The 17,634-nt window shown below is 61.8% G+C and overlaps 2 protein-coding genes across 7 annotated transcripts in view; both read left to right on the forward strand.

Moving 5' to 3' along the window:
• Positions 1-1,244: 1,244 nt before the first annotated feature.
• OSGIN1 (oxidative stress induced growth inhibitor 1) lies at positions 1,245-12,851 on the forward strand. 4 transcript variants are annotated; one of them, XM_037816329.1, is made up of 6 exons: positions 1,245-1,319; positions 5,976-6,080; positions 7,695-7,831; positions 8,788-8,979; positions 9,266-9,357; positions 11,488-12,851. In XM_037816329.1, the coding sequence occupies exons 2-6, from the start codon at positions 6,014-6,016 to the stop codon at positions 12,434-12,436; spliced, it is 1,437 nt and encodes a 478-aa protein (XP_037672257.1). In that variant the 5' UTR covers positions 1,245-1,319; positions 5,976-6,013; the 3' UTR covers positions 12,437-12,851. The 4 variants fall into 4 exon arrangements, with proteins under 4 accessions (XP_037672257.1, XP_037672256.1, XP_037672258.1 ...); XM_037816328.1 differs by lacking the exon at positions 1,245-1,319 and adding an exon at positions 2,281-2,416; XM_037816330.1 differs by lacking the exons at positions 1,245-1,319; positions 5,976-6,080 and adding an exon at positions 6,176-7,099.
• A 1,229-nt stretch (positions 12,852-14,080) lies between these two features.
• NECAB2 (N-terminal EF-hand calcium binding protein 2) overlaps positions 14,081-17,634 on the forward strand; it is a 31,368-nt gene continuing 27,814 nt past the window's right edge. The window contains exons 1-2 of one of the 3 annotated variants that reach the window (XM_037816446.1): positions 14,081-14,290; positions 17,548-17,572. In XM_037816446.1, coding sequence (XP_037672374.1) covers positions 14,081-14,290; positions 17,548-17,572 — 235 coding nt within the window. Of the gene's footprint in view, positions 14,291-15,850; positions 15,875-16,669; positions 16,830-17,547; positions 17,573-17,634 lie in introns of those variants that run through there. The other 2 variants (XM_037816447.1, XM_037816448.1) reach the window with 2 other exon arrangements.

Raw genomic sequence — 17,634 nt, forward strand, 5'->3', positions numbered from 1 at the left:
GGCCAGAGAGGAGCCTCTCTGAGCCGCAGCCTGGGACAGCTGTGTAGAAGCGCCAGTGGAGGGAAAGGGGGCGAGGAACAGGGAGAAGGGACATGGAGGGGCTGGCGTGGTCCCTCTGAGTGGTTCTGAGACTTCTGAGGGAGAGCGGGATGCAGTTTAGATATGCAGGCAGGTGGCTCCGTTTCATGATCAGGATCACCAGGCAAGCTCCCTGAGCCCACTCCCACCCTCTCTCCACCCAATTGCCAGTGCCTGAGCACCTGAGCACCCTGCAGTGGCCTTGAGGCAGGGGCCGGGGTGGGGGCCTGCCACACCAAGCAGCACAGCTCCTCCTGCGGGCCCAGCTCCCTCACCCTTGTGCTGCCCTGATCTGTTGCAATCTCCACATTGGCAGTGTCCGTGCATGGATGGGGAAACTGAGGCTCACTGTGCCCTGCTGCTCGCAGTGCTCTAGGGTGACCAGCCCGGGAGGGGGGTGGCACGTTCATGGCCAAACCCAGGGACAGCAGCCGCCAATGTCCAGGGTGGCGCTGCCTCATAGAAACCTAGTGCAAGCCCCACGTGGAACTTAAAATTTTCCAACAGCCGCATCAGATAAGTAAAAAGGAACAGGCAAAATTCTTTTTAATAATGGATCTTATTTAACCGAAGATGTCCAAAATATTTTCATTATTTTCATTTCAACACATAATCCATATAAAAATTATTAAAACATCTCTACTTTACCTTCTTTTTTTCATATGTAACTCTTCAAAATCTAGTATGTATTTTACTCTTAAGGGCTAAGGTTACCAGATGAAATACAGGCCACTCAGTAAAATTTGAATTCCAGATAACACATTTATTTTGGTATAGGTATGTTCAAAATATTGCAGAGGACATACTTGCACTAAGAGTGTATTTGTTGTTTATCTGAAATTCAAATTTTCCTGGGAATCCTGTAATTTGTATTTGCTCTGTCTTAGTCAAGCTTCCAGAATCAACTAAAAAATTTGTTTCCGATAATCGTGTGGCAGATGAACAGGTGGCAGGGGAGAAAGTCCACGACTTGCCCACGATTGTCCAGATCAGCAACTTTACAAAATCTGGTAAAGGAGTCAGGGCTCGGGGAGGCGGGGGGCAGGGTGGGGGGACGGGGGGACCCCCGTGCCCCGAGCCTCAGCCCCACCTTTGGGGCGGGGGTCTCTGACCCTGGGTGCGTATCTCTCTCTGCCTCAGTTTACACATCTGAAAGCCCTGGAGGTGGCGGACCAGGCGCCCTGGGATGGGGACGTGGAGAGGGCGGTGGCTGCCTGGGGAAGATGCAGCGTGAATAAGAGGTACGTGGGCCGGAGCCACGCCCCACAGCGTCCCCCTGGGCTGCAGCACCGGGCGCCCCTGGGCTGAAAGCCTGTCTGGGTTCCAGGGGAGCGTCAGCAGGTGTCAGTGGCAAGGCCACAGCGGGAGCAGAGGCCCAGGGCGGGAGGCCACCCCAGCTTGCCCAGCATCCCACAAAGGGGCTCGAGGTGGGGAGCCGGGTCCCGCAGCCGTGGGCTTCCCACTGCCCCTCTGCTGAGCCACCAACCATGTCACATGATCCCCAGTGGGTTGCTGCTGTCCACGACCCAGGAGGAAGGGACGATGGGCGCCCACTGGGCCTGGGAAAAACCAAAACCCCAAAGGGGAAGTGCTTGCCCGAGCTCACCCTGCCGGGAAGGGGCTGAACCCAGAGAGGGAGAATGAACCGGGGAGCAGGCTTTGCATTTCAGGCAGGGCAGCCAAGAACGACCGCATGTAATGCACTCCCACCGCCAGAGGGAGAGGCCGTCAGCCCCATTTTTCAGATGAGCAAACTGAGGCTCGGGCGTGAGGCAGCTTGCCCAGGGGCATCGGCAGAGCTGGGCTCCCAGCCTGGGTTTTACTCGGGTTTTCAGTAGGAGGTGGGGTAGGGAAGGGGAGAGAAGAGGGAACAGGGGCAAGTTCTTCCTTTAAAGAGCCAGTTCCTGGGGAGGGAGGCGGGGTTGGTGCAAAGCCCGCTCCTCTCCGTGGGAAAAGCCCAGGTGGGCTCCTCTGGAGCCACCAGCTCCCTAGTGAGCTGGGGCGGGGACCAGGCCGGCGGGAGGCAGTGCCAGGGCGGGCGCCCCCAGGCCCAGCCCCTGCACACTGCCCAGCAGGGGCCCCTTTAAGGCCGGCCCTGGGGCTGGCAGCGGGACAAGTGTGCAAGTTCATTCATCCAGGGCCCCTGCTGACTCACGCTTATGAAAGTGATTTTTCTGGCCCCGCCCGCCTCCTCCCGGCCCGTGAAATACCCTCGCCTCCCCGTGGCCTCTCACAGCCTCTGGGATCCCCACGGGGTAACGGGCGTCCTGCTTCCACGGTGGGCACCGGGATCCCCTGGTGCTCCCCGACCGGGCCCAGCTCCGTCGGTCACCCTCAGGTGAGCGGCCCCGGCAAGGCTGGAGAGCCAGGGGGTGGAGGGAGGTGCTGCTCGGCCGGCCCCAGGGGTCTGCAGGGCCCTGGAGCCAGGCAGGGGGTCCCCCAATTGGCCCTGAGGCCCCCGCCCTGGGTTCTCGGGGAGCCCGCCTGCTGCCCCCCACCCCCGGGTACCCGGCCCCCTCAGGCCCCAGCTGCCGGGTCCCCGTGACCGCCGCTCTTGGCAGGAAGGAGGTGTGGCCGCGCGGGCAGGGTGCCCGGCTCCCGAGGCCTCTGGCTCCCGCCGCTGGGCTGGTGGCTTTCCCGGGGGCCCCCATCTCTCGTGCTGGGGAAGGGCAGAGCCCACAGTGCCCAGGCACAGCCCCCGCCCCCGGGGGTCCTGGGAACTAAGCTTTGCACAGCAGGCCCGAGGGTGCTGGGAAAGGGGGGTGGCAACCCAGGGGGGCTGGGGGACCACAGGAGTCCTTGGGACTGCGGCTGGGGGTGTGTAGGCAGAGGGTGCAGGGTGCCAGGGTGCCGAGGGCTGTGCTGCATCAGGGTCAATACAGCAGGGTCTCGTCCTTGCCCAGGCTCCCACGAGTTGTCCCCACTGCTGTGCTAGTTTACGCCAAGGGTCCAGGACCCCGCAGCAGAGCTAGGTGTGTCCTCAGGCAGTCCTGGGTGCCCCCCAGCAAGACGCTGCTGCCCTCCTCCCCTGGGTCACTTTCTTGTGCCAAGGGGAGAGGGACTCCCCAGCCCCTGCCAGGGTTGTGGGCAAAGTGAAATGAGCAGACGGCTGCCACAAGCACTTTGGTGAATGCAGCCAACATGGGGTATCTCAGAGACACTTGGAGCTTTAAGAATTTCAGAAGCATCAATGCCATAAACCCAAAAGAAACATCATTTGAGGGTTTACTTATTCCCATGTCTTTTAGGCTTAATTGAATAGTCGATTTAACTTCTTTTCAGTCATTTGTCATCTTCTGAGAGACTTAAATTCAAATTAAAAAAGAGACTACAGTATCCCACAAAACAAGTGTAGACGAAATGGAAATAATTAAAGGCTCAGACTGTTTTTCCTAAGCGCAGCACCGACCCTGCCGGGGTTGTGGGAGCTCTAAACCGCACGGGCCGTCTCATCTCACAGGAAGTGGCCCTCTGACTGGCTCCTGGATGGTGAGCTCATGTGTGTGGCATCCAGAAGCTTCTGTTCAAGGGCCTGCAGGTGCTGGGAAGAGGGAGCCCTGGCTGCAAATCCACCGCCTCCGCCTCCTCCAAGGGGTGCTGCTAGCAGTCAGCGCAGATTCCACCTCTGCTTAAAGGGGCCCTGCAAGTGCGGGGTGGGGGTGGGGATAAGAAAGGACAGGGGCAAAGGGCCAGGCCAGAGCCCCTTCCCACCTTGGTCTTGGGGGCTTAGGTGGGGTCCAGATTCCATGCAGGCGCTGTGGGCTCAGCTCACGGAATTGAGTCCTGGCTCTGTCATTCACTGGCTCCACTACCTCAGTGTGGCTTCACCTCCCTGAGCCTCAGTTTCCCCATCTGTAAGGTGGGCTGTTGCAGTGAGGTTAAAGGAGACAGTGCATGTGTGCCCTACACCTCTTATTCCTTGGGACAGTGGAGTCCAGTGGGAGCCCGTCTGCTGCGTGCTCACCCCCAGCCAGAACCACCGGCCACCAGCGCCAGGCTGGGCAGTGCAAGCGGACAGCTGCAGGGGCACACAACTGGGAGCGCAGCCAGGGCTGGGGGCGGGACCAACTCCCTGGGCCCAAATCCAGCTTGGCCCCCACAAGCTGGACCAAATTCCCCGCAGAGTGTAATGTGCCGTCAGAAGCTCTCTGGGCCTCAGTTTCCCCGTCTATAATATGGGTGTGGCTATAAGAGTAGTTTGCTCTTTTTAATTGAATGAGGACTAAACGAGTTAATGTGTAAACACGCTCAGTGTGCAGCCAGCTCCATAGAAGTGTGGAAGTGGAGGTGGTGGTGCCAGTCTGAATCCACCTCCCAGCAGACAGCACAGGGCCCCGGAGGGCAGCGGGTCCCACTGTTGGCTGAGTGCCACCTGTCGTCTCCCGGGAAGGGAGGGCGGCCTCAGACACTGGGGACGTGGGGCTGAGCTGCACAGCCGGGGGAGGCTGCCCCGGGCCCCAGATTGTTCTCGGGGACATGAGGGCACTGACAAGGGGGTCCACATCCCTGATATGCCACTTCCCTGCCATGGATACCGGCACGTCCTCCACCCCCATGCCTGCAAGACGACTCGACCTGGCCCAGCGAGAACACCAAATGCCGCCACTTAGGTGCAAGCTCCTTGCAAACTGCAAAGCTCTCTTGCCTGCCTGTCTGTCCTTCGTCCATCTGCTCCTGACCTGCCCGGCCATGGAGGCTGGTGTCTGTCACCTGGCACACACAGGGGTTGTCTCAGCCTCCTCGAGATTTTCCACAAATGGCAATGAGTTGCCAACTTTTCCAAATCAGATTTCCAAATCCAGATTTCCGCCTTTTCTGGAAGGATTCCGAAGGCCTGGTCCCGCATCCCTGGCTGAGGCAGGCAGTGGGGCGCAGTCGCTGCTCGCTCCGGGCAAGCACCTGCAGTCATGTTCCAGGTCCTGAGCCCCCCACTCACTCTTCTCCCAGTGAGACCAGGGCCCCTGGGGAGCCCTCGGGCCCTGCAGGGAAGGTGGCGCAGGTTAGCTGTGTTAGAGCGTGACTTCTCTGGCCCCAGTGCACACACCGTGAAACTTAGCCTCTGAGGGGCTGTATGAGGAGATGAGAAGAAAATATGTAAAATGCCCAGAATGTAATAAATGCCACCACCACCCCTGAACCCCCCCACAGCACAGGGTGGGGTGTTTCGTGACCCCAGGGCTGCAGACTGATGGTCAGCGGGTGAGGCCAGGGACACCGTTAGCTGGGTTTGGGGATGGCAGAGAAGGCCTGTGCCGCCCGGGAGCCTCCAGCCATCCAGGCACCTGCCGCTGTGAGAGCCCTTGGAGGGGTGGAGGGGGGGACCCTCTGTGTGACATGGGCTGGCGGCCAGCAAGGGGCGCAGGTGCTCCGGAGACCAGCAGCCGCACAGGCCTCCCCTAAGCCAAGGCACGCCTGCTCCCCAAGTATGACCAGTCCACCGGTGTCCCCCAGCCTGGAGCAAACTGAGGCCCAGGGAGGCCCAGGAGCTGGACGCAGCTCGCCAGGGCCAGGCAATGGCTCAAAGCCCTCCAGGCTACTCCCCACAACTTGAGGGCTGCACCCACAACCTTAGGGGCTGGGCAGGCCAGGCCTCGTGGGAAGAGAGGGTCATGAGCTGCGGCCTCGCTGGTTGGGAGAAGTGAGACTCAGAGGGCAGAGGCTGCTGGGGGCAACCAGGCTCGGGGATAGGAGAGAGTAGCAGGTGGGGACACTGCGGGACTGGGGCAGGGGCAGACGGGCCTGTTTGGAATGGAGGATGTGTGAGGATGGAGAAGGGTCAGATCGTGATCTGCCTGGGGGGGGACCCCGAGGTCCACAGGAGGCCACCCCATGGCCAGGAATTGGCTCCTGTTGCCCACACCTGACCCCAACAGGTCCCTCTCCCTGTGTCCCCCCAGGTGGGCTGCCAGCCCCGAGCCCCCCGCCCGCCACAGCCATGAGCACCTTGAGAAACGACCATTTCGGCGCCAACAGCTCGGAGCCCCTCACAGTCGTCATCATCGGTGAGCGTCGGGCCCAGGGCGGGGTGGGGGGTGGGAGGCTGGCATTGAGTGCCGGTGCCCACGGGGCCTGATTGCAGGAGCGGGGCAAGGCCAGGCCTGCCTGCCTTCACCATCGGGATCTTTACTACACACTCAGTGCCATGCTTAGCAATTTATCAAATATCACCCCATCGGATCCTTCCAAGAGCCCAGGAGTAAGAGCAGAAGGGTTTGCCGAGGGCACCCAGTGAGGGTGAGGGAGGCCTGGTGCCCGGGCTGCTCTCGAGGGCCCTCAGTCTGCACCACCCAGGACAGTGGCTTCAGCCACACGTGGCCACAGAGCACGTGAAACGTGGCAGGTTTGCAGTGAGATGCACCGTGAATGAACGAAACACACCTGAGTTCAAAGAACCACAGAGAACCAAAGTGTCTCATTAGTAATTTTTAACGATAATATGTTGAATATATTTGGTTTAAAATTATATGATTAAAATTAATTCCCCATTTCTTTTAAACTTTTCTAAAGTGGCTACTAGGAAATTCCACATAACCCATTAGGTCCATCAGACAGCGCGGCAGGTGCCATCGTGGCAGGTGCTTCCCACAAAGGAAGACGGCTGTGGCCACTGCTGCCCCAGTTTACAGATGAGGAAACTGAGGCTCAGTACAGGCAGGCACCTTGCCAAGGAAACACGGCTGGTGGGCAGATGGAGCCAAGGTGGAAGCCTCGGCTTGCTCTCCTCCCCAAATCCCTTGCCTCACGCTCCCCCAGAATTCAGTCCATCGGGCAACACGTCTGCCCAGCGCTTTCCTGGGCCTGGCACTGTGTCAGTGCTGCAAGCAGGGCCCCCCTGGCATTCACAGGTGGCTCCTCCGTCCCTCGGGCGCCTGTGAGGACGGGACACAGACGACCGCCCCCGCTGCCCCCACCGGCATGGGGTTGAACCACGTGAAATTGCCATTTTCCTAAGTCAGGAGGAGCTGAATGTTAGCAACGCCACGTGGTCGATGGCAACAGCCTTCAGTATGTGATGGGTCAGGTACTGCCCAGCCCGAGATAAGAGAAGGAAACGAGATAAGAAGGATGAGCTGTCACGAGGCCGGGCCAGGTTAATTGCCTCAGATGCTCGGACGTGGAGGCAGCCCGCCCTCTGTGGGGAGGCCTCGCACCCCTCCTGGGCACCCTCGGCCCCCGAGCCCCGGCGGGCACACGGCCATCGGTATCACAGTGTCTGACGCACCGTCTGATGGAGCAGGCTGTCGGCGCGGGCAGGGCAGGGCCAGTTCCCGGTGGTCTCAGAATCTCGGGCCAGATTCCAAGCGTCCCCTCTGGCTGGGTTTGAATCCCGACTCTTCCACTTGCAAGATGCGTGACCGCGGGCAAGTTATTTCACCTCTCTGTACCCCAATTTCCTCAAGTATGAAAGGAGAGAAAGTAGCACTCACCTTGCTAAAGTTGCACACATGTGAAGGGCATATAACGAATGTTTTATTTTTGTTTTTATGAACGAAGAATGAATGAATGAATGAACGAATGAATCATATCAAGATCAAAGCCCTAGGCTGTGGTCTTTTGCACCTAGAAGCTCCGCCCTCCGTTTCCCGGAGCTGCACTGAGCTGCCCTCTCCCCCCAGGCAATGGTCCTTCCGGCATCTGCCTGTCCTACCTGCTCTCAGGCTACACCCCGTACGTGAAGCCGGACGCCGTCCACCCGCACCCCCTGCTGCAGAAGAAGCTCACCGAGGCGCCGGGGGTCTCCATCCTTGACCAGGTGGGTCAGGCTCTGGGGAGGACACACCCATCCTCGGGAAAGTAGCCCAACTTCCAAGGGAAAATAAAAGTATGCATCTACTGGAAACAACACCAAACAGAATGTGGGAGTCCACACAAATCAACCATGGAAACCGTGAAGGAGGCAGGGCTCTCTTCAGAGACACCCCCCGCCCCACTGCCATGTCTGCCTGTCTCACCACCCCCTAGAGTAGGGGTTCTCAGCCGGGGGCGGTTCTGGGTGGGGGTGTATAGAGGCCAGGGAAGCTGCTGACCACCCTGTGGTGCCCAGGACAGCCCCCCACCACAAAGAACATGCTGAGGTGGGGACACCCTGCACCGCACAGTTCAGCTCTACTACCCCCTGCTCCAGAGGGCTTGCAAACCCTCCTCCATGCCCCTTTCCTCCCAGGAGGCCACTCGTTGTCCACCTCTCCTCAGGGGAACATCCAGCCTCCCAGGCCCCTCCCACCCCCGAGTTGGGGGGTGAGGAAATAGACTAGCATATGGTCTGGATCAAGGGCTACTACAGACCACTAGCTCTTCAGTATAATCTGCAGAGAAAATGTCTCTAATCCAGTACATCAGGGAGATGGCTGGCTTTGGCAAAATTAAACCATTCGTTGCAGCTGCAGGACTTGTCAGAGCCCTTAACGCCATGCTGTGCATTATCTAAGAGGCAGCATTTCCCCAGCTTATCCGACTGCCCTGATATTAGCGGGGGGAATGGAGGCCTGGGCAACTGCTCAAGGCCCTTCTGATCCGAAGCTGTCCTCTTCAGCCTCTGTCCTGGGGCCTTGGGTTCCTGGAGAGACCCCAGAATGAGAGTTCCTGAACAGCATTCCAGCCTCAGGGAAATGAGCCTGCCCCGGTCCCTATGTTCCCACCCCGCAGCCCCGGGAACACCCCCCCCATCCCTAGGCAGCCCCTCTGACCCCGCCCCCACCCCTCCTCCAGGACCTGGCTTACCTGTCCGAGGGCCTGGAAGGTCGTTGTCAAAGCCCCGTAGCCTTGCTCTTTGACACCCTCCTGCGTCCAGACACAGACTTTGGGGGAAACATGGAGTCTGTCCTCACCTGGAAGCACCAGAAGGAGCGAGCCATCCCCCACGTCGTCCTGGGCCGGAACCTCCCCGGGGGCGCCTGGCATGTGAGTGGGGGCTGTGGGATTCGGGCCAAATCTACTCGTGACTTGGGGGATTTCCCCATCCTGTCCTCCCCGCCTGGGGATAGGGCTCTTCCACTGCCCCCTCTCCCGCTTGGCCTCCCCGTCTCTCCCCCACTTCTCCCCTGCTGCCTCCTCCCCACTCCACTTTCACCCTTGCCTCGCCCTCCCCTTTATCCACCAACCCCGGGTAAGGCCCCCTATGCCCTCCAGCCCCAGGTGGGCTCGGGGCCAGCAGAGGCCCGGATCAAAGGGCTCCTTTTCCACGCAGTCCATCGAAGGCTCCATGGTGACCCTGAGCCAAGGCCAGTGGATGGGGCTCCCAGACCTGCAGGTCAAGGACTGGATGCGCAGGAAGTGCAGGTGAGGCCAGCCCCGGGAGCCAGCGCTAAGGGGGGAATCTGAGGCCCGGGTGGGGAAAGGACTTGCCCAGGACCACACGGGCAGTGCACCCAGCAGAGCCGGCCTCCCTCCACCCTGCCACCCAGACTTGGCCTACCTGGAGCACCCCAGCCTCTAAGGAGGGCCCCCCACACCCTTCTGTCCCCTGCTGCCCCCTCAGTACTCTGAGCCTAGCATGGGAAAATCCTTGTCCGTCTCTTGGACACAAGGAAACTTTGACCCCTAGATCCACTCATAGGATACACTTCCTTTTTCCTTTTTCCTCAAGGCCTTTGCATTAAAAACATAACTACAGTACAGATAATATAAAGTTGAGAAATAGGAAGACAACTCACCCAGCCCCACACTCGTTCTTAGCCCTGTCACTTTGGGTGTATCTTCTCCCCATCTTGTTTCCTGCCCCATCTCTGGCCTTTGAGCCCCTGGAGAAACAATCATCTCCTTGCATAAAGGAATTCCAGCCCCTGCCCATCCTGGGGTGCAAGGTGAGGGCAGGTGGAGGTGCCCACATGAGAAGCGACCCCGGCCAGTGTAGACCATCGCTGTCTTTCCTTGTATTAGAGGCCCACTCCTCTGCCCCGGGGGCTGTGGCAGGGGCCCCTGGGCCTCACAGCTCAGTGTCCAGCTCTCCAGGGCCTCCTTGTCCGTCTCTTGGACACAAGGATACTTTGACCCCACAGGTCTTTGACCTTGGCATTTTGATAGGAAAACATCCAGGCTTGTGCAATGGTGTATTAACAGACAGGAAGTTAAACTTCATTGACACACATAGCCTTTTAGATCCTTAACTTGTAAAATTTAACATCATATCCTAAGCACAGCACATGGTGACTGAATAATGATCGTAACCATCTGTTGGCATGGCGACGCACTATTCCCAAGGGTGCATGGGCCTCCCCCGTTGAGCAGATCTTCCTTAAATACTTCCTGTGTGCTCAGTTGTCAGCTGTGCTCCTTGACCTTGTGGCGCTGCCCGGTCATGGGATTTCTAGGTTCTTTCCAAATTGTGGTTACCATAACTAACCCCACATGTAACATCTTCGTAGGGGAGCTGTCCAGAGAAATAAATTCATTTCCCGAGTGCAAGTTCCAGAGTGACTGAGCTGGGTTGGCTGCAGTGGACGTGGTCTGAGTTCACCCTCCAATGTGGCATTTGCCGGGTGCTGTGTTGGCACGTCACAGGTTATTCTAGAATGAAGTGAGCTTGTCCTTAGCAATAGCTCCACACTTTTGGTAAAGTAACCTGCCCAAGGTCTTGCAGCTGGAGGAGGGAGGAGCTGGGATTGCCCCAAAGCCTAGAGCTCAACCACTAGCAGCGTGGGCCCAGCAGTCACTGCCCTCAGAGAGGACGGTAAGATTATGTCAACAGCATGATAAACAGCCACTGTTCTTATGATGCAGGCTGGGCACTTTGCTAAGTGCATTACAAGGAATATTTTTAAATAAACTGGTGTTTTGAATAGAAGTACAGCCTACATCTGGAAAAGTACACGGCCCAGCTGTATAGAGGTGGCTGGAGAAAGGAGTCCCAGACGACCCTCATTTCCCCTTCTCTTTCCTTCTCCCCAGAGGCGCCCACTTCTCCGTAGATCTACCCCATAGATCAGCTTGGCCTGTTTCTGCACTTGGTATAGATGGAATCATACTGTGTTGCCTCAGACTGCTATTTAACCCTTTGATGTAGTGATAGTGGCAAATCCTATGTGTCACCAGCTCCCGGCCAGATTCCACTCTCAGCACTTTATTTATGGCAACCCGTGTAGTTATCCCAACACCCTCAAGAAGGAGGCTGTCACCACCATCACCCTCATTGCACACATGAGGAAACTGAGGCACAAACTCACCGCCATCCCTCTCAACCCCACCCTGCACAGCCTGCGTCTCCGAGGTCGGGGCCACATTGGCTCTATTTTACAGAAAAGGAACCTCAGGCTCCGGGCAGCTAAACCTCTGGCCAAATCCTGCAGCTGGTGCGTGGCACAGCTGCAGTCGGGCTCCAGGGCCTGACCCTACCCCCGCCCTGCCTGGTCCCCTCTCCCCCACGCCCCAGAAGGCTCCCTGATGCCCACCCTCCTGCATCCTTCCCCACAGGGGTCTGCGCAACAGCCGGGCCACAGCCGGGGACATCGCCCATTACTACAGGGACTACGTGACCAAGAAGGGACTGGGCCATAGCTTCGTGTCCGGCGCCGTGGTCACAGCTGTGCAGTGGGGGGTGCCCAAGCCCGGTGGCTCTGGGGCCCAGGACCCCAGCCCCCTCTTCCAAGTGAGCGGCTTCCTGGCAACCAAGGAGCAGAGCCGGCAGCCCTTCTCCCTGTGCGCTCGCAACGTGGTCCTGGCCACGGGCACGTCTGATAGCCCAGCCCGGCTGGACATCCCCGGGGAGGCCCTGCCCTTCGTCCACCACGAGCTCTCGGCCCTGGAGGCGGCCACGCAGGCGGGCACGCTGACCCCGGCCTCAGACCCCGTCCTCATTGTGGGTGCCGGGCTGTCGGCGGCAGACGCCGTTCTCTACGCCCGCCACTACGGGGTCCCTGTCATCCACACCTTCCGCCGGCCCGTGGACGACCCCGGCCTGGTGTTCAACCAGCTGCCCAAGATGCTGTACCCCGAGTACCACAAGGTGCACCAGATGATGCGGGAGCAGTCCATCCTGTCCCCCAGCCCCTACGAGGGCTACCTCAGCCTGCCCCAGCACCAGCTGCTGCTCTTCAAGGAGGACCGCCAGGCCGTGTTCCGCGACCCCCACGGCCTCAAGAAGGTCTTCGACGTCTCGCTGGTGCTGGTCCTCATCGGCTCCCACCCAGACCTCTCCTTCCTCCCCGGGGGAGGCACCGACCTCGCCGTGGACCCCGGGCAGCCACTGAGCGCCAAGAGGAACCCCGTGGACGTGGACCCCTTCACCTACCAGAGCACCCACCAGGAGGGCCTGTACGCCATGGGGCCGCTGGCCGGGGACAACTTCGTGCGCTTCGTGCAGGGCGGGGCCCTGGCTGTGGCCAGCTCCCTGCAGAGGAAGGAGCCCAGGAGGCCGCCCTAGCCCTGGGCCGGCACAGCCTGGCACCTAGGCCCTGAAGAGGAGGGGAGAGGACCACGGCCCTGCCAGGCGCAGGGCTCCCCCAAGGACGCCCCGAGGAGGAGAAGGGGCCTCTCCTGGCAGGAGAGGGAGGGGCCATGAGCCCATGCACCTGCCCCTTGGGGGAACAGGAGCAGGAAACCCCGGCTGTCCCAGACTCTCGCCAAGGCCCAAGGTGTCAACGGGGGGTGCAGCCCTGGGGCAGGCCCAGACCCACGACTTGGGGTGAGAGCGGCCAGCATCCACCGGGCTCAGCCCGCCTTGCCCAGCTCCCCAGGGCCAGCTGTCACCCAGCCCCCCGGGGCCGACTGTCGCCCAGCCAGGAGGATTCCAGGCCCTGCTCCTTGCAGGTCCTGAATAAAGCCAGTGCCTGCCTCCACTCCTGTGTCCGAGGACTCTGTGTGGTGGGTGGGGGCCAGGGGCCTGGGACTCTGCACTGGGAGCTGGAGGGTAGCACAGGGCTGCGTGGGTGGTCCCTGGGTGAGGCCCATGCGGCTGAGGGGCCACAAAGGCCCAGGGAGCAGGTGAGAGGGCAGCTGTGTTAGAGAAGTGGAAGGACGGTGTACGAGAGGAATGGTCTGCTGGGTGGGGGTTTCACGGCTGCTGCCCCCACTCCATTCTAGCAACACTGGCTCCATGTGCTCCCCTGCTGGGATGTGCCACAGGGCCTTTGCACGGACTTTCCCACCTCTCTAACTCCTCCTCTTCCTTTGAATCTCTCAGTGTAAGGATCACTTCCTCCAGAAGCCTCTTCCCACAACCCCCTCCACAGCCACCAGTGCACCCCTCACCCCCACCCCATGGCCCACAGCACCCCCTCTTCACAGTGTTACTCGCCCACTCCAGTGACTGGCTGTGCCCACTTGGATGTAAGCTCCAGGAGGCCAGGGGGCTGTCTGTCCTGCCCGTGAGCAGAGGGCCTAGCACCGGCGGGACCCAGTAGGTGCTGGGTAGCTATACCTCGGGATGGAGGGGTGGGTGGATGGATGGATGGATGGATGGATGCATGCATGCACGGACGGAGTGTGCGGTAAACAGGGTGTTGGGGATGAAGATCGCTTCTGGGGCGTTGTGTAATAGGAGGGGGGACCTGAGGGGGCGCGGGAGGGGCCGGTGGGGAGCCCGCGGGAGTGGGGGGAGCCCGGGGCGCGTGGGCGCGGAGCCCGGGAGCTGGCGCCGGCAGAGGGCGCTCGGGGCTCGCCGGACACCCGCGCTCTCGGCCCCTGGGCGGGGGGTGGGGGGGTGGCTAATTCCAGGCGGGGACGGGGGGGGGGTAGGCGGTCGGGGGGCAGCCCCCAGGGACGTCCTCCCCCCGCACCCAGATCCCCACCAACCCCGCGGGGTCCGGCCGGGGTGCAGCCTCCGGGTCCCGCGCCCTGGGCGGGGGTGGGCGCCGGACTCGGGCACGTGGCTGAGGCCCGGGAGGAGCCCCGTCCCCCTCCCCGGCGCCGGCCCGTCCCCGCGGTGTCCGCGGCCGCGGGGCCGAGGGAGGGAGGGCGGGGCGGGCGGGCCGGCGGGCGGCGCAGGGGAGGGGGTCGCGCGGGGGCGGGCCGCGGCCGGGCGGGGGTCGGCGGGCTTCCGGGCGGCGGCGGCGGCGGGCGCGGCGCGATGTGCGAGCGGGCGGCGCGCCTGTGCAGGGCCGGCGCGCACAGGCTGCTCCGGGAGCCGCCGCCGCAGGGCCGGGCGCTGGGCGGGCTGCTGCGCTGGGTGGGCGCCAGGATGGGCGAGTCCCGGGCGCCGCTGGTCCCCGTCGCCCCCGCCGCGGACCCCGGCCCCGGCCCCGCCTCGCCGCGCGGGGGCACCGCCGTCATCCTGGACGTGAGTACGCACCGCCCGGGACCCCCGCCGGAGCCCCCCGGCCGGGTTCTCAAGCGGGACCCCGAGCCCCCTCCCAGCCCCCGGGGGTGACCCCGAAGCGGCCCTGCCCCGTCCCGGGGATGCGCCAGGCCCCCTCCTCCCTGTGCAGGGGACCCCCGGCCCATCGCCCTCGGCCGCCCGGGGCGGGACCTTCGCCCGGCGCCTCCGCCTCCCGGAGCGCGAGCCCCCAGCCCCTCCACGGCCCGGGTCCTCTGCCCTCCCAGGACCCCTCTTTCCACTTCTCGCGGTCCTGCCATCCCAGCGCCGGGACCTTCAGGCCCCCTGGACCCGGCCACCGTCCTCCTACTTTAGTCCAACCAAGCCCCCCTCCTTTCCCTCGCCCTGCGCCCCACCCTTTACCCCTGTCCCTTCCCGGGACCGGAGCCCCTGACAGCCGACAGCCCCCTCCTCCTCCTCCTGATTCTGGATCCCTCCCGGAGTCGCTGCTTTTCTGAGACCACCGCCCCCCACCTCCCAGCAACCCCTAAATCCAGCCTCCCGCGGCTCTTCCTTGCTCTAGACCCCAAAGTCCTGTCTTCCCACTCCCACATCAAAGCCCCTTTTCCCCCAGCCACCACGTCTTTGAAAATGAAGCCGCCCCTCACCTCCTGCCTTCCCCTCACCTTTCCAGAGAACTAGGACCACCCCCATCTGCCCTGGGCCCCTCTGGACTTCTCCCCCATAGCACCCGCACTCTACCCCTCCTATCCTCCATTCCCTTCCCCCACCCTCCCCCCACCAAGAGTCCTGTCCACTTCATGGACCCCAGACTCATCCCCTGCCCCGCTCCATCCTCTCAGGGTTGCAACCCACCCACCCCTGAGGAGGCTGCCTCACCCCCCTGCCCACTCCCCGCGGTGGGAGGGAGGCTTCTTCTGGGTCGATGGCTTGGGGGTGGGAGACCTCCCTACAGAGTGGCTTGGAGGGGGGGGAGAGGGCTTCACCTCCCGCTTCCCCCACACCTCGCCGTTACAGCGTGGGGGAGCAGGTGTGTGTGCCCAGGGAGGGTCCTGGGGTGTGTGGCTCTGAGAGTATGTCGTAGGTTTCTGGGAGAGTTGTGGGTTGTGTTTCTGTGAGTGTGAGCATGTGAGTGTGTGTGTGTGCAGCAGATCCCTGCGGGTGCAGGGGAGCCTGGGTTTCCTCTCTCCCTCTCTCCATCCTCTGCTCTCTCCTGGAACCTGGAGCTGGGTCCGACGGGAGGGCTGGACAGGGCAGGGGTGCCGAGCCATGAGTGCTGGTGGGCGCTCTTGCTCTCCAATCCCCACCCTCCCACAGAGTCCGCAGCTATAGCCCTGGGCTGGGGCTGCAGACCCCCACGGACCCTTTCTGGGGGTCCCGGGCAGACCCCTCCCTGGATCCTCTCCTCTGACAGCGATGGAGGTGGGCTCTGGACGGCTCCTCACACTGTGTGTGGACTCTGCGCCTCCATCTCCTCATCTGTGAAATGGAGGGGCGGGGGGCACCCCCAGGTGCCTGTGCAGATTCCTGGAGCTGATCTTGTCGGCTGTGGTCCCGAGGTTCATTTGGCTGATAGTCATGCACCCGGTGGGCACCCACCTGGCTCCAAGCTCAAGAGAGTCTCTGGGGACCCCAGCCTTAAGGGGGCTTGCCCAGTCAGGAGGGGTGTGGGGTGTCCAGGCTGGGTCTTTGAGGGGGAGCCGGGGTGGTCTGATAATTACCCCCCTTTCTGCCCCAGCCACAGTGGTTCCTGTCCAGGACCCAGACTCAGGATTCTGCTAAAGGGGGTGAGGGGTTGATCCCCTAGGGGTCCTGGGGGCATGTTTAGGAGTCTTCCCTGAGCTGCTTCCTCAGTCTGATCACCCCTGGGACCCGATACGGATGATGACCCCCTGCCCCTACTGTTTGCAGGGATGTGGGGTGGGAATGGGCCATCTCTCCTTTGCCCCAGGGCCGGGACCCAAAGTGGGATGGTCAGAGACCCCAGGCCTCCCCCTCCTCCTCCCAACTCCTCTTGCCTCCCTGCCATCTCAGGACTCTGGGCGCCTGGGGCAGGTCACCACCCCTCCGTTCCTGCTAAAATAAGTCAGTTCAACTGAGTGGGGTCCGGCCCATGCCCTGGATCCTCCTCAGACTTTTACGTGCATACGAATCCCCAGAGCATCTGTTTAAAATTCAAGTTCTGATTCTGGGTCCGGGTGGGGCCCGAGATTCTGCATTTCTAACAAGCGCCCAGGTGAAGCCACAGCTGCTGGTCCTTGAACCTCGCTTCTCTGTATGGCAGGGTCCCGGCGCACGGGTTTTAACATTGGCTGCACCTGGGAAGCTTTAGAAATACCGACACCTGGGTCCAACCCTAGACAGGCTGATTTAATTGCTGCGGGGGTGTAGCCTGGGGTTTTAAAAGCTCCCCAGGTGCTTGTGGCCTGGGGGAGGAAGAGGAACTGCTGGCTTGGCCGCCCATTGAGGCGTCAGCTCTGGGCGGCTGTGCCCTGCCCGCTGCCAGCCTTGCCTGGATGGACGCCAACTGGCTCAGCCCCAGGTTTGCGTATATGTGTCACTGGAAAGGCCGGAGGCGGCAGCGGCGGTGACCCTGGTCCTGCCTCCCCCAGCTCGGAAGAGGGCTCCCGGGAGGAGAGCTGAGCCCGGTGGTGGGCCCCCTCCTCCACCGTCCCTGCCCCGTGCAGCCAGGTACTTTCTGCCCCAGGTTTTCTGAGCTCCTGGCACCTGCTTCTACCCACAAGCCCACCTGAAAAATAGCCCACCCTGAGCTGGGGGAGGGGTGTCCAGCCAGTCCCTACGCCTCTTGCTTCCCCCAGTCGCCTCCGTTCACACTCGATTTCCCCTCCCCGGAGAAAACCACCCTCCCCTCCCCCCACACCAGGTGTTGGTTGTGCCCATGGGATGCTAATTCTGAGTGTGGTTGTGTGTGATTGGGCGTGTGTCAGTGGGTGAAATGGCAGGGATGATGGCTGTGCACACACAGGTGTGTGTGTGTGTGTGTGTCAGCGTGGTGGTGGGCAGCTGGCAGCACAGAAGGGAGAGTGGGCGGCTGCTTCCGCAGCGGGCTGCTGGAAAAACATCCCGCCCCCAGCCCCCACATCCCAGCCCGGGGGTCTCCTCCTGTTGGGGGCGCAGGGAGGCTCAGCTTCCCCAGGCCGCAGCTGCTCCTGGTGGGGGGGGGGTGCGCATCGGGCCAGAAGCTGCTGGACGCCGCCCCCTCCCGGGCTCTGGGCTCACTGGACCTCTCTCCTCTGCAGATTTTCCGCCGTGCGGACAAAAATGGTGAGTTTCCCCCTCGCTGGATGAGGACCTGATGTTCCAGGGGGAGGCACAGGGGTAGGGGA

Source organism: Choloepus didactylus, chromosome 22, assembly GCF_015220235.1.
Source record: "Choloepus didactylus isolate mChoDid1 chromosome 22, mChoDid1.pri, whole genome shotgun sequence".
In the NCBI taxonomy this organism is placed as follows: domain Eukaryota; kingdom Metazoa; phylum Chordata; class Mammalia; order Pilosa; family Megalonychidae; genus Choloepus; species Choloepus didactylus.

Excerpts from the sequence above, each read along its gene's own strand:
- OSGIN1 (XM_037816329.1), top strand. The coding sequence starts at position 6,014 with ATGAGCACCTTGAGAAACGACCATTTCGGCGCCAACAGCTCGGAGCCC. Across the intron at positions 6,081-7,694 it reads CCTCACAGTCGTCATCATCG|GCAATGGTCCTTCCGGCATC; the intron begins GTGAGCGTCGGG and ends CTCTCCCCCCAG. Across the intron at positions 9,358-11,487 it reads TGGATGCGCAGGAAGTGCAG|GGGTCTGCGCAACAGCCGGG; the intron begins GTGAGGCCAGCC and ends CCTTCCCCACAG.